Source organism: Sylvia atricapilla, chromosome 18 (assembly GCF_009819655.1).
Source record: "Sylvia atricapilla isolate bSylAtr1 chromosome 18, bSylAtr1.pri, whole genome shotgun sequence".
Lineage (NCBI taxonomy): Eukaryota > Metazoa > Chordata > Aves > Passeriformes > Sylviidae > Sylvia > Sylvia atricapilla.
Window position 1 is genome coordinate 2,794,708 of NC_089157.1, and position 22,648 is coordinate 2,817,355.

The 22,648-nt window shown below is 48.3% G+C and overlaps 1 protein-coding gene across 1 annotated transcript; it reads right to left on the minus strand.

Moving 5' to 3' along the window:
- Window positions 1-8,269: 8,269 nt before the first annotated feature.
- On the minus strand, window positions 8,270-22,581 carry SRP68 (signal recognition particle 68). Its single transcript, XM_066332024.1, has 16 exons — window positions 22,388-22,581; window positions 20,437-20,503; window positions 19,831-19,944; window positions 18,733-18,928; window positions 17,914-17,996; window positions 17,589-17,698; window positions 17,164-17,246; window positions 16,757-16,897; window positions 13,303-13,401; window positions 12,954-13,018; window positions 12,513-12,672; window positions 11,735-11,829; window positions 11,376-11,505; window positions 10,908-10,983; window positions 10,032-10,084; window positions 8,270-9,598 (listed from the first exon to the last, which is right to left on the minus strand). Exons 1-16 carry the CDS (start codon window positions 22,533-22,535, stop codon window positions 9,371-9,373), a joined length of 1,848 nt encoding a protein of 615 aa, XP_066188121.1. The 5' UTR covers window positions 22,536-22,581; the 3' UTR covers window positions 8,270-9,370.
- Window positions 22,582-22,648: the final 67 nt, after the last annotated feature.

Here is a 22,648-nt window from a genome sequence, read left to right on the forward strand (position 1 = left end):
ACTTGTCTCAGGAGAGAGGGAAACAGGATGGGAAGTGATTGCTGAGAGATCACCCCTTTGCCATTGACATCCCACTGACGGATGACAGCAGTGATGATCTCTGGCCAGAGCTCCTGAAAGCCCCAGACCAGAGCCAGTCCCTGTCATGGGCATTCAAAGGCTTCTAGTGACCCAAAGCCTTGCCAGAGATGAGAGTTGAAAGTATTTGATTCCACACAGACCTGATTTTGTACCCAGACAAAACAGGAGCATGGGACAAGCTCTTCTGCAGGGGGCTGCTGTTTACATGGGCCAGGAGGGGATTAGTTTCCTGTAGATTCAAAGGAAACTAAATTGGACAAGATCAACTGCCTGTAATCCCCTGGAAAACAGCCTTTGGCACATGGAGGAAGTTCTAAGAATTAGCTTCAAGAGTAAACTAAGCACATACCAACACAGCCCTCTGGACAGGCTGCTTCCCAAGCCACCCATCACCCTGGAGCTGCCTGGAGGCTGCTGGGGCTCCTCACCTGTACAGCTCCTAGACAGCACCTTCCTCTCCTCTGTGGAACAAGACACAGTTGTGATCCTTCCCCCAGCCAAGTCCCTGCCTCACCAAAATCCCTCGGACAGACAGCACGTTCCAAAGGCAATAGTCCTTGCTGTCAGCCTGTGCACACACAGACACACGCCCTGGCAGGCAGCAGCAGCCTCTGTGCCACACAGACGGACAGACAAACACGGGGATAATCCCTGGGAGGAGGGAGAGCAGCGTCCTTGGCAGGCACCTGGCTGCTCACAGACCATGTGAGGCAGGAGCTGGGATGCCAGGACCTGCCTGGTCCTCAGCCCTGGTCCAGGAGTGATGCTGAGCACCCAACCTGCCTCGAGCTGCCTCTCCCTCCCTCAGCCAGACAGGGGAGGAGGAGGACAGGCAGAGTCCATGCGAGGGGCAGCTCCTGGCTGCCTGCTCATCCTCAGAGAAGCAGGGCTTGCCCAGCCCTCAGCAAAGCCCCATACCAGCCTCAGGAGGAAAGGCTGGCAGGGGAAGCCAGGGGATAGCTGTGGGGTGATGGGTCTTGCCAGCCCCAGCACAGTACCCAGCTCAGAAGTTTCTGCTGCTGCCCAACACCTGTGGCACACAAGGAATGTTCTGCTGCTGCCAGCCTGGCCTCCCCTGCTCCGTGATGGACACCAAGATCTGCTCAGGGGAAGTCGCTGCAAGAGTCTTCAGGTGATTATGACAGATCCTCACACTTTTGACAGGCACTGCTGCATTCAGCCCAGGTCACTTCCAGATCCTCCGTGGGTTTTGCCCAGACTGGCCCGAGCTGTGCCAGGGCAGAGCACAGTGCTTAACCCAGACCCTGCAAGAAGCAACAGGCAAAGAGACCAGTTCAACCAGTTCTCCACCACAGCCACCCACACAGCTGCACCTGGCACTGGGACCTGGGCCCTAAATGCTGGGCAGGACCTCCCTGCCCCTGTGCAGCCCAAACCCTGAGCACAGCTCTGGGCCACCATCCCGACAGCACTGCCAAGGGTCCTCCATCTCCAGATCAGCCCAGCCAGGCAGCCCCATCCCAGCTCCAGCAGGATCTCTCTGTGCTGCAGCAGGGACTAAGCTCCTTCCTGCTACAGCTGGCAGAGCTGCTGTCCCCACGGGAGATGGGTCAGGGGTGGGCAGCCTTCTTTTCATCCCAATGGTTCCGGCCTGGAAATGCTGATCCAGGGGCAAAGCCGACCCCAGAGCAGGTTGTGCCTTGCCCAGGCACATTCCCAGCTGGGCTCCAGCTCTGCTTGGGGGCTGTGATGCATCTCCTGAGGGAATAGACCTGGGGCTGGCTGCTCCTGCAGGGCTCCAGACACAACAGGAGGTGGTATGGGAAGTCACACCACAACCACTTCATTCATTTTCCAGAGCAGGATTTATCCCCGTGGCCGGGAGCTGTGCCAGGATGCAGATGCCTGGTTTTACAGGGCAGTCACACAACCAGCAGCTGCCTCTTGCTGCTCACTGAGTAGTTGCCTGCAGGGACAGATAGCAGGCACAGCTGCCTAGAGGACCTCGATGAGCACAGAACATTTCAGGGCAGGAAGATTTCAGAAACCATCCCAGGCTGACCTTTCATCAGAGACTGGCAGAGGCTGGAGGATGGCATGCCATCATTATCAGCTTAGCCTCTCTGTTGGGTTTTTACAGGGGGGATGGCAGGTGAACATGGCCCTGAAATGATTTACTGTTACCTGTGACAACCATTTGCTTTCTTGGATGACAACAAACTTGCCTCCCCCGTGCCTCTCCCGTCCTGAGCACCCTCTGTACACCATTCCTTCGGATCAGTTTTCATTCCATTTCACCTCCTTGCTCTTGAACTTCTTCATTCTTGAACTCATCCCCTTGGGACGTGATGCAACAAAATCAAAGCACCGTACAAACCTCCTGTGTCATCATACTACCCAGAGCTGCTTCTGGTCAGACACTGCAGGGGAAATTCCACTTTTAAGGTCCTAAATGAATCTATAGACAAGTGAGTGCCACAGAAGAGCAAGGGAAGCATCTTCACAACAAATTTAACCTTTGGGAAGTAGGAGAAACACAGGAACAGACAGCAATCACAGAGGGTGGTTGGGGTTTGGTCTTCAATTGTTTGGCACCTGGAAACAGCCTGGAGCTGTTTATAAAATACCTATGGAAAAGCAGTTTGTGCATCTCCTCACCCTGTAAGGCCCCTGCTCATGATGATCCATATTTACACCTAATAAAACCAAGGGCCCATCTCACCAGCACCACCCACCACCACATCCCCAGGGAGCCCTCGACATCCACGGGGGATTCTCTGCTTGGTGGAGATGCTGCTTGTTTGGCAACAGGGCCAGCAGGTACAGGCAGTCCAGGCCAAGACTTACAAAGGATACCTGGTCTTTGCAGATGGAGACTGAGCCTATAACTCTTGAGCTGATCTCACGCACAGGGAAACCCTTCTGAGTGTCTCCAAAGCCATGGAGGACAGTGGAGCATGAAATCAGGGCCCCCAGACACCACCTTACAATTCCCATTCCAGCCTTTTCCCTCTCTTGGAGCAGTTTTCACATTCCACAAGCCAAGGTGAATCTCCAGATCCTCAGAACAGCCTAGTTGGAAAAACTGCCTCACCACTGGGATAATAGGACACTTGATTTTCTGGAGTCTAAAATTACTGGGTCCTCAGACCTTATTTTACTTTACCTTATCTTTGCCAACTGATAAGCAGAGGGGAAGTGCAAAGGCCCCAGGACTCCTCCCTGCAGCTAGAATTAAGACCCATTAAAAAGCTCCCCAAGCTGGGGCAGGCTCAGCACCCTTGCCAGGGTCTGCAGAGGCCAGGAGGCTCTGGATGCAGAAGCAGCTCATCTCCAAGGGATCTTTCCCCAGAAACCAGAGGTGGCCCAATCCAGCACAGCACAAATGGTCAGCCCTCGACCTGCTCCTTTGGATCTCTCTAAATACAGAGAGATTCCCACCACGCCATCTCCTTAACAGCCCAGTCCCAGGGCTGTTGTGGACTACTCATCCCCTTCAGACATCAAAAGGACCTGTCTGCTTCCCACCCCACAGCCTCTCCAGGCTCATTCCAGCATCCCGCAGCTCCTCCTGAGTTCAAGCCCCGGAGCTAACGAGCAGGACATCAGGGCAATTCCCTGCAGCAGTTAACGCGTTAGCCTAATTTTCCTCTCCCCAGAGGATTAGCTAGGCTGTAATAGCACTAAATAAATCCACTAATGGCAGATTCTCAGGACACTTTGTCTGGAAAACTTGCTCATAACTTACAGCATGCAGTCTGCACATTTGGCTTTATTATCCGGTGACACGGCTGAAGGAAGCTGCTCCCAAACAGAACGATTGGATCTGAACAAAATGTGTCCTAGATCATTAACGAGGCAATGAGGTAATTAAACACCTGCCTGGAGTGGCAGACTTCACACACATGGCACAGCTGGAAAAGGAACCCACGGAATCAGGGTGGGAGATCAGACCTTTTGGAGTGTTTCTTTCAGAGCTGCTTTGCCCAAACAGGAGTGCCCTGGAGAAAGGACCATGCCCTGCAAATGCTGGGACAAAGCACCAGGCAACCAGCCCGTGTTGGGATGATGGAAAGTTAAACACGAGGGCAGGTCTGTTTTCCACACTCAGGCCTGCGATGTGCAGAATACCTGCAGGATGGTGTATTGCAGGTGGTGGCCAACTGAAACACGCGCTTGGAACAGCTCTCAGATGTTCCTGCTTGAGAGAACAACCTCAGCACAAAGAACTGACTGAAGCAGCAGGCGTTTGGAGAAGAGGGGCCCAGGGCAGAAGCACTCCATCCAGCAAGACCTGGAGGCCCTTAGGAAGGAGGGTCTTCACACCAGCTAGGAAGGATCGTGCTTTCAGACACCCCCCAAACCAAACCAAGCTCAGGGAAGGGCTCTGCTTGCACCATGGGGCTATCAGGGACACAAACCCTTCCAGGGTGACTAAGGCAGGGGACAGAACAGTGACAGTCCCTGCAAAACACTTTCCAACCCCATCTGTGAGGGCAGAGGGTACAGCAGCCAAGAACATTTGAGCCAAGGGGGGCTCAAACTCCCAACTGCAGGTTCCAGCCCAGAGCCCCAGATGCTTTTCAATCACACATAAACCTCCTGCAAAGCTCCAATTGTGAGCTGCTGTTGCCTGACTCAGCAGCAAGTGCTTCTGTGTCACAGGCAGGGACCAGAGCAGGATGAATGTGTCTTCCACAGCTAATTCTGCCTGACCAGGCCTCACCTTCCCTGACTTAATTTGATGCTCTGAGAAAATTAGACGTTCTGCGGAAAAAAGGCAAGCACTGAAGGTAATTCAGAGGCTTTGATGCTGCTCTTTAGTCATTCGGGCACCACGGCCCAGGCACGGCTCCCGAGACTGACCACGGGCAGGGATGGGAGTCACTAATCCTCATGCACAGCGTGTGAGCCTGGGGCAAAGCGCCGTGTCTGTACTGTGCACGGCCAGCAACGACCTGCAGCCCAGCGAGACAGGGGCAAGATCATTTCCAGAGCAAGAATTTTAACTTTTATAACCACAGCACCTCGGCTGCTCAGTAGAGGAGGAGTTTGATGAAGATCCCAGTGTGGCAGTGCCTGGAAAGGCCAAGTGCACGCTCGGCCCTGGGTCTGGATTGGAATGGATGGCACTGGGGAACACGAACGCTGTGCCGCCAGACCTGTACATGACACCCTTTGAACGTGGTTCTAAACCTCCCTCTCTGAGCTGTTACTGCTTTTTAGGCCGGGGTGGGAAGGTTTCAGCACAGGGCCCCCGCAGCCGCCCAGGGAAGGGCTGAGCACAGCCTCCTCCCTCGCACACTGAGTCTGGGCCTGGGCTCGGCTCTGACGCTGTACCCGAGCACGGTGATGTTGGTCACAAAGTAAATCCCCAAACAAACACACACAGTGAGCACACTCCAGGGGTGGATGCTCCCGAGGACACTTCCCTGCTTTGTCCCCACCCAGAGCCGCGATCAGCTTCCCCAAGAGCCAAGTGACAGCCGCTGTCACGCCGCGGCTTTGCAGCACCGAGCCCCTGCTCAGGCACAAAAGCAGCAAAGTCAGGCCTAGGGAACCTCACCCAAAGGGAGAGGGGCAGGGAGGGGCTGCATTGCTCAAACCTGCTCACCCTGGCGTGGTTCGGGTGAGCCCCAGAGCCCGGCACAGGGCTCGGCTGTGGGCGCGTCCCCGGAGCCCCGCGGCCTCAGCGCACGGCCAGCGCCGGGGCCGAAGGGACGGCAGGAACCGGGCACAGGCCCCGGTTCTCGGCTGGGCTGGACGGGCAGCTCAGCCCCAGCACTCCCTGAGCCCCCAGCAGGGAGGGAGGAGAGGGCAGAGCCGCCGAGAGAGCCGGTGCTGCTCCCGCCGCAGCCCCAGGACAGCCCCAGCACAGCGGCTGCCCCCAGCGCCCTTCTGCCGCCAGCCCTCTCCCCCAGCCGGCTCACAAAGGGCTTTTCTTCGGCAGGAAAACCGACCTCCAGCTGTTCTTGTTTGGAAAGAGCAACCCCATCCTGAAGAAAGAGGAGGAGCCACAGAGAGTCAGTATCAAATCAACGCAGTGCTTACCTGAGCAAACACCTCCGTGACACCGCGGCTGCGGCCCACAGGGGCCCTGTGCTGGTGGGGCAGCTCAGGAGAGCTGAGGGAGCACAGAAACCCCTCGGCAGATCATCTTCTCCCAAGGATGAATTCCACTCCCACTGCAGTTGGACAGTGACTTCCCAACTTCCCACTCCTCAGTTCAGCAGCTGGCAGCCAAAGCTACAGGCTGCTGCTCCACAGACACAGCCACAAAGGCCCCAGAGAACTGACAGTGCCCATCTGGGATGTCCCACAGCTGGAGCAGCTTGGCTTAGGCAACAATTTTCTAGCAACACCATCCCTTTTTTAAAATACCACCAACCCTTTTTCCAAAGGAGGCAGACACTGTTATTTAGGAGCTCTCAGGCCAGACTGTTATAATCCTACATGCCCCCTTTCAGTTCTTTCACTGCCCAGTTTGCCTCATGCTCTTCACTTCTGTGCTCCATGAGTCCTTCCAGACATAGCCACTGTCCCCAAACCCTCCAGAGTGCACTACCAGAAATAAACATTGCTCAGACACAGGTCTGTCACTGGTGGTGGACTAAGGGCCATGATGAACATCTCATTCCTATTTTAATAGATGTAATGGTACCAGCCGCAGCTAGATCAGCCTGTAATTAAAATTCCAGTGCTAATCCCAAAGATACTCCATAGGAAAAGTTGATTGAAAGCAATCCTGTTGACCATTATGCTGGAATTTCCTGTTTCAAGTGCAATCACATGGCCTCTTTGCCAATTAATTCATGGAAAGAGTGCAAGCACTTTAAAGGAAGAGCCATGAAAGAGCAGTGCAATAAGGAAGTTTCCAAGCCCCATAACATGCTCTGAACCTTGCCCCGGCTGTTCCAGGCCCAACACCTGGGCAGGCCCAGGGGAATTGGTTTGTTCTGCACATCAGACACTTCCCCTGCCTGCCCTGTCCTCCTGCAGCTCTGTGAGCCTCACCTGTGCCAGCCCAGGCTCCACTGCAGGGCTAAGAGCCTCAGTTTTGTCAGTCTGGTCTGGTCTGCATCATACAGGTGACTTCAGTAACATTTCTTTCCCTTCTTCACAGTTTTAGGTTTCTTTTCCTGAGCCTCATCGGCACCTTCCATGACACAACTGCTCACAAATCCCACTCCATCCACTTTCCACTACCATTACAGCAAAACAAACAAGCCAAGTCACTTCGGAGTGGTGTTATCTGAGCCTTGGGGCAGCAGATCCTCCTCCAGAGCTAAGTGGCCATTGCCCAGGGGTTCAGTAGCCCCAGGTGATGGTGTGAACTCGATCCTATGAGTGCTTGCAAGGCAAAGAGTGCTCAGTGTTCCTAATACAAACTACACGCCTCAGAGGTCAGGAATAAAACTTTATTGTTTTCAAATTTCTTATCTGCCTTCAACTCATCAGTTATCTGTCAAACAACGTTTGGCAGAAGAGGCCAATTGCTCTTAGGTTTTTGTAATTGTAACTAGAAAGTAGCCCCACTAGGAGTTTCCCTGGAACCAATCCAGGCACAACAGAGATCGTGGAAGGAAAGTAGAGTTTGGTGCAAACCAAAGAACACTTCTGTGATTTGATCCACAGGCTGAGAAGAGCAGCTCAGTGGACACAGGAACAGGTGAGCCTGGTCACTGTGGGGCTTTCCTTGCCTAAGGGGAAATGGGCTTTATGGGGAAGAGAAAGCTGCCAGTCAAGACCAAGTTTTCTAGAAATTGCCATCTGATCAATAAAGCCTTCTGCATTTCTTTCACCTGTACACTTCCCTTCTTCTATAAAATGCCCATGGAATCAAGAGGCAAAGGGAATTGGCTACAACACCAAAAATTCCCATATTGTTTCCATGTTGCAAGAATTAAACAAAAAGTTCCTCCTCCTCCCACCTCTTTCTGAGCACACAATCCTTCTGTACTTAGAGAACTCACAAATCAGATCAACTTGGAACAAAGTGAACATTCATATTAAAATAATGAGAATTGTTAATTCCCTCCATTCATCTGACATGCATCTTGCAAGGTAAATTCCCATTACAACAAAACCCCAATAATTCAAAATAGTCCTTCTGTTTCCAACCTTAATTCCAATGTCTAAAAAAGGAGAAAAAAACATTAAGTCCACACAACCAGAACAATCTGTTACTTCACCTGCCAGCTACAGGCTGAGTGAAAACCCACACAAGTACTGGTTCCAAATGCTTTATTTAGGAACAGTTCTGCCCATGTGCTATGGGGTTTTTTTCCTGTTGAAGTGATCACAATTATGAAATTATCTGCACTTTCAAAGTGCCCATCCCCATGGCACCTGGGTGCTTTATAAAAAATGCTGTCTGGCACGACAGAGATGAATTATCACTCATGAACCTACTGGTCTTCTGTTCCTTATCCCTCATTTCAGGTATAGCTACTGACCAGGGACAAGAAACAAAGCAGCAGATGAACTCCAGAAAAAAATCGTCTTGTTTTCAGGCAAGGTTTAGATCAGAGACAAAACAAACACCAAGAGACCCAACTTCCCAAGAAGAGCAAGTAGCTATTTCTAAAGCCACCCATGAAGCTATTTTCCCAGGAAAATACTTTCAGGAATAGGTTCTATACTGTATTTAGGTATTTAACAAAGTGTGTGTATGAATAAAGAATGGTGCTATTGGCCCAGAGTACAAATTCACCACCACTGCAGGAGTAACCATCAACATTTGACGTTTGCCATCCTTATTGATAAGGAAAGAGGCTCTATTTTGTCATTTCTGAATGTTACATTCTTAAAAAATATAGAGACTTCTGGGTTCAAGGGGAAGGAGAAGCTGCCCTCTTGGCTACTGTTCCACAGCCATTGTGTGGAAGCCTCACCTTGTTGGTTTAGTTCTGCATCTACTTCTGCCTCTGTTTCCCAATTACACCCCAATGTCTGAATAAAAAAAAACCCAAATTATAGTGTCAAATAACGGGGCAGAGGCAGGAATCAAATTGTATCTATGCCCTGGTCCATGGTAAGTAGATGTGTACCAGCCCTGGACAGGCCACCGATCACAAAACTTCTCCACACAGAAAGGAATTTCTCTGTGCTCCAGGTTATTTTCTGCTATTTATAGTGTATGTTTGTTTCTGAGTAAGTGTTTGTCTTCAATACACTGGGAGAGAATGTGTGTGCACAGACATAAACACAGGACACAGGGGAGAAGATGGTAAAACTTCCCTCTCTTGGTTTCAGGTGCAGCTCTTTGGACCTCTTGGAGCTTTTCCTTCAATACAGAATAAAACCTCTGTTCCTCTGGGGGTCCTGGTTAACTTTTGAATCCAAAAATGCCCTTTATATATCCTGTGAGGCCACTCTTGGCCTTCTGCTCCACCTTGTCCTCCAGAGGAGGGAAAGCAACATGGTTAAGGGCGAGGTCAAAGAACAAGGGTTTGCATGGAATGGGCTGGAATCCTGGTGGGAAGTGCACAAGGCTGACTTGCTTGCTGACCAGGGAAGGATCCAGGCAGAAAGTCTCAAACCGTTCCGAGAGTGGCTGCAAGAGACCGAGGCAGGGACACGAATTAAATTCCAGTCGCATCAAAAGGGTCAAACATCAAACAGGACTGAGCAGCAACTGAGACAGGAGAAGTTCAAGCTCCCTTGTGAGACCTCTGGAGACTTTGAAAATTATTTAATCTCCCGTCAAAGCACAGCTGTAGCATCTCTGGAAAATCCTCCCATGTGCAGAGAGAAAACTAAATAAAGAAAGCTGCCACACTGCAAGCTGCAAGCAGCCTCCCAGCTCCTACCCCACTGTGTCAGGTACCTTCAGCACCAAGCCTAATAAAATCTCCTAAACACACAAGTCATGACCAAATCCTGATCAATGTGACATTTTTTGTGTTGTGAGAGAGACTCAGGTAACAGGACAAAGGTGATGGTCATTAAGAGCACAGCTGGAATTTGCCTGAGCTCTTGGCTCTTACCTTGCCATCCTTGACCTGAGATGGAGACTCAGTCTCATGAGGATCATTTGCATCTGCAAAATTGAAGAAAAGGGGATAAAAATAAGAGGCTTGACTTAGGTGTAGAGTGAGATTGTCTCAGGAAGCAGCTGTGCTCCAAGCTTAGCCATGATCCTTGCTCTGTGGGATGCACAGGTCAGTATTTTCAGCAGATCTGATTTCCAGAGTAAGGACCACACACTCATCTACAGCCAACATAGTCCTGCAGTGGTGGAGCTTCTCCTTTGACACCGTCATGAGAAGGTCTGGAAAGCAGCACTGACTTGGAGTGAAGCACCCAGCAGAAGATGCTGAAAACTCCCCAGGGGTTGTCTGTCAAAGCAACACCAAGGCAATAAAGGAGGCAACACACTCCTTGCCCTGGATTTCTAGCAGCAGGCACAGGAAAAGCAACAGCCCAAGAAATCACAAAGTTCATCCATCCCCCAAAGTTCTGCTGACCAGGCTGACACTGACAGAGAGAACAACACTGCTCTCCTTCTTAGTTTGCTCAGCCAGACAAAACTGGGGTGAGTAAGGCTAAAGTGTTTGCAGCAAAAAAATAAAACACTAAACTGTTCTGTGCAAGTTCCCAAAATGGGTGCACATCCCCAGGAAGGGTTTTAACATCCCTGGGCAGGGAGCAAGATGCCAGTGTCCAGTCACTGCCTGCCTACCTGCACTACACACGGCTAGAAGCAGCTAAAACTGAGGGGAAAGGTTCTTTTCCACAGCCTGCATGAATGGTGATGGAAAAACATTTGGAACTTCAGAATTCAAATAAAAGGAATGACATAGCTGCAGGGGCTTTAGTCAAGATAGATTAGAGGAGAGTTCTAGTATAGATGTGTTACTCACCTAAAATAGCTGCTGCTTGCAAGGAATACTTCTCTGCATTGACTTGAGTGATGAGATCCTGCACATCAGGCAGCTCCTAGAGCATTAAAGAAAATTATTTGAGAACCTGAAATATGCCAGTCTAAGAGTCAAAGCAAAGGTAAAATCGGACAGAGTAAGAACTAAGAAATTAACTCCTAGTGTTAATAAGCTTTCCCAGAAGGGGAAAAGCTACAGCACTGTGCTTCAGGCACTACAGAAGCTGTGTAAGAGAAAATGCACAGGTGAGAAAAAGTGGTAAATTGTTTTGGAGTAAGTCTGTCCCTCCTCTAAGTGAGCGGCCAGGTGAAGTGTTCCCATGTCACAAGAAAGTCTCTACTATTCTCCCTATTGAAAGATCAGTCCTGAATTTGTAATGGCACCTAATTAACAATAAATAGTGAGACAGAGCTGCTTTATAAATTTTCACCTTCAGGCCCAGGTTCCTACCTTCAAGCTGTTCCTGTGAGCTCCAGCTCCTGACTGAACCTCGCGGGCGTATTTCAGAACCCTCTCGTACAACACAAGGGCTTCACTCCACTTCTTTACCAGGACATAGGACTGGGCAATGAAGAAACACCTGCAACAGTCAAGAGAGCACTCCTGACATGTTTGTTTTCCACACCTTTTGCCAACTGAAATGACTGACACTAGAAGACATCCTTAAGTAGCAGTGGGCAGTTTTTCCCTTCCTCTATCAAAGGATAGAGGAAGCTGCATCAAAGGCCTGCACAGCACACAGAGCTGTGGAATTACAGCCTTCGAAGGTGTCATGTGAGCTAAAGAAAACCTGGCTGCTTCTCAATCACCTGTAAGCTTTGTACACGAGTGTCTTCAATCCAATCTCCTTTTGGAAGTTCTTGTCCTCTTCTAGGCCAGGAAGCTGTGTCAGTTCCACAAGGTTCTGTGCAAAAGAGAGTCAGATTAACAAATGCAGGCATTGCCTTCCTCTGGAATCTGCTGGACTAGGAGAAATCTGCCCCTTCTGACAAGTCAACAGAACACTCCCAGGGAAATAGTTTTCAGTTTTCTAATTATCAGTTTTCTAACCTTGTGAAGGACTCTCATTGAAACTTGTGCAAGTTGCCCTCAGGACAGACTTCCTGACACATACAGGAATTAGGACAAATACTCATTAGATTTCACATGAAGTAATTCTTTCATAAGGCATTTCCTTCTCCCATTCACAACTGCTTCAGCCACAGGCTCCCTCAGTTAACTGCAAAATTATGGGAGAAACAGAGAACCTGCTTATGAAGAACAAGTATTTTTAGCTGCTACTTTCCCTGGCCAAGAGAAACTAAGGCAGCTCTAAGGGTGCTGCACAAGGGTTGGAAAGACTATTTTAAACCTGTATTAGAGTGCACAACAAAGGACACTCATTCAAGCAGCAGGTTCTGCTCATAACTAAAAGAGGGTTTTTTTGTGTTCCATGCAGATGTCGAACATCTCTGAGGTACTTGGAGGTACTCAGCTGCTCTTCAGACTTCCCGGTAGCTCACTTGCAGTGCTGCATTTCTACAATAACCTTTCGTAGCAAAGTTCTCTGGTTAAGCTGGAGAGCTGGAAGTGTTTCCCCAGCACTACCTGCAGGATGATGTCGTAGAGGCGGATGAGGTCCTGCGGCCGCGGCGAGCGCTTGCCGTCCTCGTCGGAGCGCTGCTGCTGCAGCAGGGCCTTCTGCAGGGACTTGGCCATGCTCTCGTTGCGCTTGATGGCCGTGGACAGCTTGATGTAGGTCAAGTAACTGCCAGAATAAAAAGAGAAATCCCATCAGCACTGTCGGAGCTACTCAGACGTTACTCTGTGTTCTATGCTGGTGGTAGAAAAACATCTGGAAGGAATGTGAGAGCTGGAGTAAAATGTTTACAAAGCTGCCCGAATTAGATCTTTATCTGTACAGTCATCCTTTGGGATCCCAGAGGACCAGGACAAAAATCCCATAAAACAAAACCAAACAAAAATAAAATCTTGACATAAGAATGTGGCTTCTTCACACTAGCGCTGGCAGCAATGTTTGCCTATTACCTGTGTAAGTACTGGATGTTGGACACCTTCCCAGAATCATTTTCCAGAGAGTGTTCTCGCTGCTTCTGTGGGCAATGAAGACAAAACACTGCATGATTTACTTAAAACTGGCAGCCAAGGGACGAAAAACACAGGACAACTCGAGATTTGGCTGAGCCATGGAAGCTGTAACAGACTTCTAGGCAAAAGAGGGAGGGCTTTTCCACTGCTGTTCCCCCCCTCCAGTTCTGAAGAAAGTAAATTCAAATTCTGGAGCTCTTTATTAAAGAAATCCCAGCAAGTTTAACACCAAATCAACCCCCAGGAAACATGGTGTCATTGGAAGTAGAAACTAATGTTTGCTGCTTACCTGGTCTGGTTTCAACTCTTCCCGAACAGCCTGAATGGCATCTCTGCACTCACTGAGCAAAGACTCAAACAAACGTTCTTTTGTCTCCTCATTTTCTGCCTAAGAGCAAAGGACAGTCAAGACAGATGAGAAATCAGAAATTTTTGTATGATGCATGAATTAACTAAGGAGATTAAAAAAGTTTCTCCCATATTATGTCTTTTAGGTCCATGGGTAGCTAGAACTCAAATCTGTGACGGTCTGCAACACATTGTTGGGGGAAATCTGCCAGAAATCGTGGAGAATGGGATCAGTGCTGAGAACTAAACAGCAGTGAAGGCCTAGCAGACACAGCTCATGGCCTTATTCCTGCAACAGTTACCTTCCTTACTAGCAACTCCCCTTCCCTTCCTGGATGGCACCTGTAATGCTCCCTGAGCTGAGGCTGAACTGCACTGTGGGAAAGGTCCAGCAACAGAAGAGCTGAGCTGTCCTTAACTGGCAAATTACCAATGCAGACAGCTCTTGTTATGCTGATTTAATTTTTTCCATGTGGTAAGAACATGCAGATGATTATCTCTCTTCCACTCCCACTCTAGCAATGTTCACAGTGGCAATAACTTGCTTGTTTGAAGCATTTTTTGCAGCAACCCTATATTTTAGCAGCAGGAGTGACTGAGTGCTTTTCTGCTGTCGTCGTAAGTTTTGTTAAAAAAGAAAAAAAGAAAAAAGTGAAAAGCAGCTTTTGGCCTTCTGCTCCAAAACCAGAACTTGAAAACACCCTTTAAAAAACAAGTTGAAGCCTGATCTCTGCCTAATTTATTGGCATATCGTGTACCCAATTAAAAAAGCTCCCAAATGCAAACTCAGCCTTCATTCAGATGCTGAGAAGGAAACCAGGTGGAGATTGCAAGACTCACTGATTCAGTAAGAAAAAACTACTGAGAAGCAAACCTCAGCCTCAGTGATTGAAACAGAATTCAAGAATTCAACACCATGTTCCACCACTCCCATGTCATGTAACAGTGTAACATGAGCTTTGCTGCAATAAATTTGCAGCTGTCCAAAAGAATAAAAAACTGTCTAAAACCACGCTCACTTGTATTCTGTGCAGCTCTACAGTCTCTGCCTCTCCACTTCCCACACTCAACAACCCAATCAGTAATTTTATTTTTACTCCCTCACAAAGCCTCAGGTATCCTGTGTTGGAGGCAGTTTTTTGGAGTTGGTTTTTTTTTTTTTTTTGTTTTAATTTAAGATTTGCTGTGAGAATTTTTAAGGTGGGACTGACTCCTGAGAATTACCAGAGACGAGTCTGACTGCATTCTCAACCTCACCCAGAGCAGCACAGCAATTTCACTGTAAGCACAAAAATGAAAACAGACGTGGCCAGATCATCATTCAGGCACAAACAGGGCAAGGGCTGGGCCCTGCAATGAAACAAAGGCTTTCCTTTCTGAGTAAAAACTCCTTAAGCTGATTCTGTGCATAAATACACATGTTCTGATTTGAGAGATATCAGATCATAGGACTGAGACAGAAGTGCTACAGCTGCTGATTCAACTGTCCTGACAGAACAGCACAGGTTCATCTTAGAGGATTCATGGAAACCAATCCCACTGAACCCAATTCCAAAAATGTGGAGTGCTCAGCTGTCAGGTTTTCTTTGGTCTAAACCACTGTGCAACATCTCTGACAGTTACTACCACCCATTTTTGCTGCAATCTAGAGATGAGCACAGAATCCTTGAGGCAATAGCAGGTAGGAGCACACCTGTGTCATACTTTACTGCAGCCTTGTCAGTTCAGCCTGGTGAGAGACAATGGGCCCTCAAAGTGCTGCTTTCAAAGCTGTAAAAGGACTGACACAAGCAATTTTAAATCTGGATTCCTCTTTCAGTTTGGCTTATTTGTTCTGTTCCACCCATTACCAATAAGGAACCAAAGGCAACATTATAATTGCACTGGGAGACTCCATTTTTATACAAAACAGACTGGTTTTACTCCTAATTAAACCCTGCAGAGCACTGCTGTTATGTCAGGGTTTCAGCTCAGTGAAGACGAGCAGAAAGGTGCCAAAGATCCCAGGAAGCACAATTCATTCACCAGAAGCTGGACTGCCCATCAGAGCTGACACAACACCAGAACTGCTGCCAAAAAGGCAAGTTACAGCTCTCTGGGAATGTAAATAGTGCTGCTGCATGCTCAGCTCTCACCAGTCCACTCAACAACTCCTCTGTTTAGTCAGATCTTCTCAGCAATGCAAAGCAATATGAGAACAAATTCAGGCTGTTCTGCCACTACTGTAGAGAGCAACGAAACGGCAAAAGTCCAACTGTCAGCTGCCAGGATAGAAGTTAAACAAGGGAACACTGAACTCTGAGCTGTACTTCCACCTGCTGGCCACACTTATGTGCTTCCTGAAACCAAATCCGTTCATCAATATCCAATTCCTAAAATTATGGGTAACACTCAGGTTTTCCACCCAGCCAGATCCTGTTAATTACACTCTTCTTACCACTATCCCCTGCTCTGGTCTTATCCCTCTGTGGGGTTTTTGTTTTATCATTTCTATTTTTATTTATCATTGTTATTCTCCTGGTGATAAAAGAATTTTAATGCTGCAAAAATCCAATTTTTAATGGCAAGAGTTGTTACTGAAGATCCTTTCACTGCCTTTTCAAACTCTGCATGTGTATGCAGCCAGTGAAAAGCAGGATAACTCATCTGGTGACCACTTCCAAGGAAAAAACAACATGTGGGAAACTTGACTACAGTACTAAAGACATGCATAGTATATACCAGTGCAAGCTCCAGTGAGCTGGACTTCAAAGATCCTTGTGAGTCCTTTTCAACTCAGGATATTCTATGATTATTCTATGAAGTGTTTCAGAACCATTACATCTGAAATTGATTTACATCCTGATATTAATCCACTTCCTGCTTTTGAAGATTTCTGTAAGTCAGTAAGGGAATGGAATAGATCTCACAGCACCTGCTATACCTAGCAGATGGCTATTTGTTGCTGAAGAAAACATGGTCAATATGTTTTTATTTTGGCTGCTCGGAAGTTGGAGCATTTAAGCAAGATGCTTAAAAGAAATTACAAGAGTAATTTAAAACCAGTTGCTCTTAAAAATGTAACCTTCATTTCCAAGTGATGTACTAATAATAATGGTTATCACCCTGCTGCAGGAAGGCAGCACAGAATGTTCCAAGGAGCAGGAACAGTCAGAACAGATCTCCCAGACTACCCCACTCAGCAGACTGTGAGAGCTATCCCCAGCTGACACTTGAGCTTTGGGTTATAATCAGTATTCTCTCACTTTTACCTCTAGCCTTCTAGCCCCAAGTCTGAAAAAATGAGATTACTCAAAAGTTTGGTTCTTTTTTAACTCAAAAGTTTAGGTACCAGGTACTGCACAAAAGGAAAGAGGATGGTTAGAAGGGCAGGATGGAGAGGGCTGCTGGGTTACCTGAGCAATCGCTGCCTCGTTGTCAGCCAGGCCTAGCAGGAAGATCCTCACTTTGTCAATCTTCACTGGGACAGTTCTCCCTCTCCACTCCACCTCACTCATCGTGGCTGCCTGCTTTGCCCGAGTCTGAGTGATCAGTGCCTGCACAGAACACACTGAGCTTAGGAGCTTGAACCTAAAGGGATCCAAAATTGAACCTCCTGAATTCATGTCAGACTTACTATTTTGAAATCAAAGAGCTTTTGGGAAAAGTGTTGTTTCCCAAAGAGCCTAAGAAGCAAGCTCAAGAAGTGAGCTTGCTTGCTCATTTCTGTTCTATTCTGGCTCTTGAATGGTTTGCTGCAGCAATATTCACGCTCAGCACAGTACTAATGAATATTTCAAGTTGAAACACGCAAATAAATTACCTCCAGTTTTTCTGCAAGAAGACCTTCAGTGCCACCAGACCTCAGTCTCATCTGCATCAATTCATTCATGGCAGACTGGTCACCTGGGAGAAGCAACAAATTGAGATCACATGTCCATTTGACTTCAAAATTACTTTCATATACAGAAACTAATCATTAGATTTTATACTAATAAAAGCAGTTTAGGGACCAGCTTGCAATTTCATTCTGACTTCACAGGCAAGCTACCACAAACTGCTATTCTGTCTTTCTACACAATAACCACAGGTGCTGTTGCAAAATGAGGCCCTTTCTGCATTACTAAACTGTCCCAGAACAAGTGCAGAATTTGCCCCAAATAGTATGGCCTCAGTGTCACTTAGACCAGGGTTTAGCCAAATCAAAATTGCTTTCCTGTGAAGAGATGAGGCTCCCCCTTCCCTTACCAATGTTGTAGGCACAGTAGCGGATGTTGGGTGAGATCTCCTCCACACGCTGGTTGTACAGCACAGCTTGTTCTTCTGTGAAAGCATTGGCCAGCTTTTCATAGATGGTCCTACAGCAAAGGACAAATATTAACACTGCAGTGTGTATCACTTGTGAGGTGCTATCCTAAGGGAACAGTTTGTGTCTGTGCTCTGGAGGACGTTATTTCTTCAGTAGCACCTCCCAGTTAAGCACAATTAACTGAACGACTCACAGAGCTGCTGTACATAACTGAAGTGATCCAACACTATTTACTGAACAAAGCTGGTGAAGTGAGGGACTCACTTGCATTTGTTGAAAGCCTCCATGGCTGCCTTCCACTCCTGGTGCTCGAAGCGAAGCATGCCGGTGAGATACGCCATGTACGCCTGCACACAGAGTGAGGGCAAGGTCACTTCCCCACCAACAACAGCCTAATTAGTGCCCACCATCAACAGCCTAATTAGTGCCACCTTTAGCATGAAGGCTGCTGTGACTCCTGCAGTGAGTGACTAAGCTTTGCCCTTTTCACTGGGGCTTCCCACAGAAGACAACTGATTTGGATGACAGGTTACAGCTACCTACCTCTTTTCCTCTAACTGACTGCTACATTTCTAAGGAACCACAGACTCATAAAATGGAATGATAGAACGGAATGGGTTGGAAAGGAGTTTAAAGATTATCGAGTTCCAATCCTCCTGCCATGGACAGGGATACTAGACAAGGCTGACCAGATATTAAAGCAAAGATATTTCTTGTTTGTTATGCAATGGTCCACTGACGTCACAAAACTTTTTTCCCCAGCAATATGCTATTCAATGGCAATTTAATTAACTTAGTACAGCACTGCAGCCCCTCGTTCAAAGAGGTCACAACAGTTGTTTCCTGTTTTCCAGGAACTGAACTGCCAAATCTTGCACTCTAGATGGCTACATCAGCACATTTAACAAAAAGATAACTCAGTAGATAAGCAGTTTCTTAGGCTGTGTTGCACCATCTTAGTTGCCCTCAATTCTTTGTACTTTTCTTATCTACTGAGACATAGTAATTATTTCTTTACCCCAAATTCCAAAGGTTTCTTGTTCAGCCTTTCCTGTACAACAAGACAAAAGTATCAGAGGCTACCTGAGCTTCCAGCTTTGTCTTGGCATCCACCCTGTTGCTCTCACAGAGCCTCTCCAGCTCCTCGGCGTGTTTCACAGCCTTGCGCAGCCGCGACAGCAAATGGAAGCGCTTGCGGGGCTCCGTGTTGGCCTCCTGCTTCAGCTGCATGGCATAGCTCCAGGCCCTCTCTGCATCCATCAGGATCAGCAGCAAATACCTGCAGGGCACAGGAGGGTCCAGGGGAAAGTAATGACACTCAGACAGGAGTTGTAACACCACCAGTTGGTGGTGATGCATTTGGTCTGCCAAGTTCAGTAGCAGTTCAGCTTGGTTATTAAGAGGCAGATGCTTTTACATCTTAAAGTTCTAAGCACACACAGTGTTGCTGTTCCTGACTGGTTTCTGCTGTGTTCCTCACTCAGAAGTGTAATTACCCCACTAAGGAAGAGAATTAGGTATCATTCTGTAGCACCACAGACACTAGAAAGACAAAAAGGATTTATCCCTTTAGGCCACTCTTCAAATTAGTTCAATATGTTCTCAACAACACAGGTGAATGCAGCATCATGTGTTGTTTTCCCACAAAAAAAGACAAGACAGGATACATTTCAAGTATTCCTAAAAGATGGGAAGTGAGCCCAAAATCCTGGCTATTCTCCACATATTCTGTGAGACGAGCATTGTCAGATTTACAAGTTTTAAGTAAAATTTGCAGTGCAGTATTTCTGATCAAAGGAAGGGATTGCATCTCCAACCCCAACTTTGCTGGCAACACAACTTACATTAGCAGCACTCCCATGGCTACCTTGCAACAGACCCAAATAAGCATTTCCTCTTCAATGTCACAGGAATTTACTGATTACGAAAAGAATCCATTTTAGCAACTAAGGAAAGAGAAGGAACAGGCTGTTGCTGCTCCTTCTTCTCCTACTGGTTGCACCTGGATCTGAGCAGGGTCTCTTGCACTTGCACTACAGCCTGAACTTCTATTAACATCAACAACATCCATCTCTGAAAAGAAATGTTTGGGATGATATTGCACAGAATAGTTTTCCACCTGAAACAGAAAGTACTGAAAGGAAACTCTTCAGTAACATACTGAATTCTCAATTCCATTACCTGTTGTCTGAGAGAATCTCCTCAGTTACTTTCTTCCCAGTGAACTTGTGCCTGTTGCCCATCTTGAAGTTGAGAGTTTTGCGGAGCCGCCTCAGCCTGCGGGAGCAGTAACCCCTAAAAAAGACAACCACAGTCAGTCTGGCCAAAGGACAACTTTGCTTCTGTTCACTGCTCTATCCAAATAGAAAAAACAAAAAGACTAAAGGTTGTAGCAGGCTGTGTTTTAACAATTAAAACTCCATGTGTAGCTCAAAAACTACCTGTAAAGCAGCAATTAATAGGAAACAAGGTAAGAAAATGCGTCATTATGCATGATCTTGAAAAATCAGGGTGATGTGCTCATTACCAACTGCTTTCTGTGTGTTTATTGAACACTGATTCTGGAGGCGTACAGGGTATAACAGGAGGTGTGAACACAAGCTCCTGTGGGCAGTGGAGAGGCAAGAGCCAGTCTGCACAGCCGCAGCACAGTACAGCCAAGGGAGATCAGCACACACAGCCTGTCAGGGGTATTCACCTGGCAGATGGGTTTTGCTGCCTGCTACAGGGGGGGTTACACTTTAAATGAAGCGAAGCCCAGCCCCAGGTGCAGTTCCCAACACTGACCTGTATCTCTGGAAGTCCCCATGCCTCAGGCCGTGCTGCTGCTGCGACTCCTTCACGATCTGCAGGACTGCGGCTTGCGTTAAGGGACACTCACAGTGCAGCTCCTCCACCCACCCAAAGGAACAGCAGGGAACCCCACAGATCCCATGAGACAAACACACTTTGAACAGTGGGACACCCCAAAACCTCCTAAAAGCAGAGAGCTGCGGGAGCTGATGACTCTAAAGCACCTCATGAGTCCAGGGCTCTCTCAGAGCCCCTGACTGTCAGCAGAGACCAAGACAAACCTCAAGCACCTCCTCCTACAGACATCCAAGGGAGTGCTGCTGTCACCAGAGCTCATTCTGGGACAAACAGCTGTGCCAAAAGACCCATCCAGGATAAGACATCTGGCGGGCTACAGGACCTCCCAAGCCACGCTTGTGACACAGTTTTGTAGGAAAAACTGAGGTAGAGAAGGTTTCCTACCCCGTTGCTCAGGAAAAGGATAAAACCAACCTGAACAGAATCACTGCTGCCTCCCCAGCACAGCTTCCACAAACAAAGTGCCTTCTGAGCACAGAACCTCCTAAAAAGAGTTCTTGGAAATAACTCCAGGGTTGATTCTCTCAAATTTTCAGCACACTTCTAGTCCTGCTGCACACTGCTGTAATAAGCATCTGTGACACAAAGCACCTCCCTGTGGGGCACCATCACTCCATCACTGCCATCCAGTCTCTGCATCCTTCAGTGTATTTGCAGAATTCCTGCACTTCTTTTATTCCCTCAGTTACTCCTACCAAAAAGAAGCATGCCACATTTTAGTAAATCTGATGTTTTTCATTCAGTTTACAAGGCAGGTTATTTTGTGAAATAAAATCTCCACCATATACAAGAAATCTCCGTGCTATATATATATATATTCATATCCTAAAATTTCCCTTTCAAGCTCTACCAAGAAGCCTTTCAAGAAAACCCACAACACAAAACCAGACTGTACAACAATCCCAACAAAAGAAAAAATTATAACTATACCTAAAGAAACCACCAAACATTCTACATTTAAAATGCCACCAAAGTGTTTTCTTGGGACTACACCTAAAAGAAGGTCTCTGAAGTATTAAAAACCTGCACCAATAGTTATTACACTGAATTATTCTATATCTGCAGAACAACCAAGTTGAACTGCAATGTTCCAACACAACCCTCCTCATCCCTGCTGTCCACCCAGGATTTTTTTCAGACTCCCTTTTATCCTGCACAGTTAATTGCTGAATTCATATCCTCTAATTTTTTCCATTGACTTAGACATTCCCAACATTTCCAGGGCAACTGCAATGCCTGCATCTTACTCGACAGTTACTGACTGCACACCTGCCATATGCCACGTGGAAAACTGCAACCTGATTTCCCTCGGGCTTCCCTCTGACCCAGAAGGCAAAACTCAGCTCTATCACAGCTGTGCAGCTGGACTGGTTTCACACCGAAGTTTCACCCACAAAACCTCCACGAGCTTTACATGCCGAGATTTCAGAAACACTAAATCCGCAGGACCTCAGCGCACCTGTTTAGATTTTTTTATGTATTACTGCTCACTTCAAGCTGCAATATCACCACGAGTAGCTCACGGAGACCTGCTCTTACCCTAAAGCACACAGCTCCGCCGTGGACACTGACGCCAGCCGTCACGAGGTTCGGAAGGAGAGGTAGCACAGGTAGATCGTAATTCCATAAATTAGGAAAGCCAGGCTGACCCGTTTTATCCAAAGCAAACCCTCACGCAGGCCCAGGCCAGCACCGCCCTCATCTCCGGGGTGCCCCTGCACTGGGCCCGAAGCCGGACCGGGAGGAGCCCCCGCCGCCCGCCGTCCCTGCCCGCCCGGGCCCCGTGAGCCCCGCGCTGCCGCCACGTCCCCCCGCCACCCACGGGGCCGGGCCTGCCACGTCCCCCCGCCGCCGCCGTGCAGGATGCTCTCCAGGCCCAGGCTATCGCCGAGACCGTCAGGCTGCGGCCCCGCCGGCCGCTCGTTCTCCTTGTTGTCCTTGCCGTCCTTGTGGTCCTTGTTCTCCTCCGCCGCGGCCCCGCGGCCGCCGCCGCCTCCCTGACGCTCCGCCGCCATCTTGCGCCAGGGCCGCGGCCGCGGTGCATCACGGGCCGGGCAGCGGCGCGAGCGGCCGCGCGGGGGCTGCCGGGAACGGGGAGGACCGCGGGGAGCCCGGGAGAGGGAGCGGG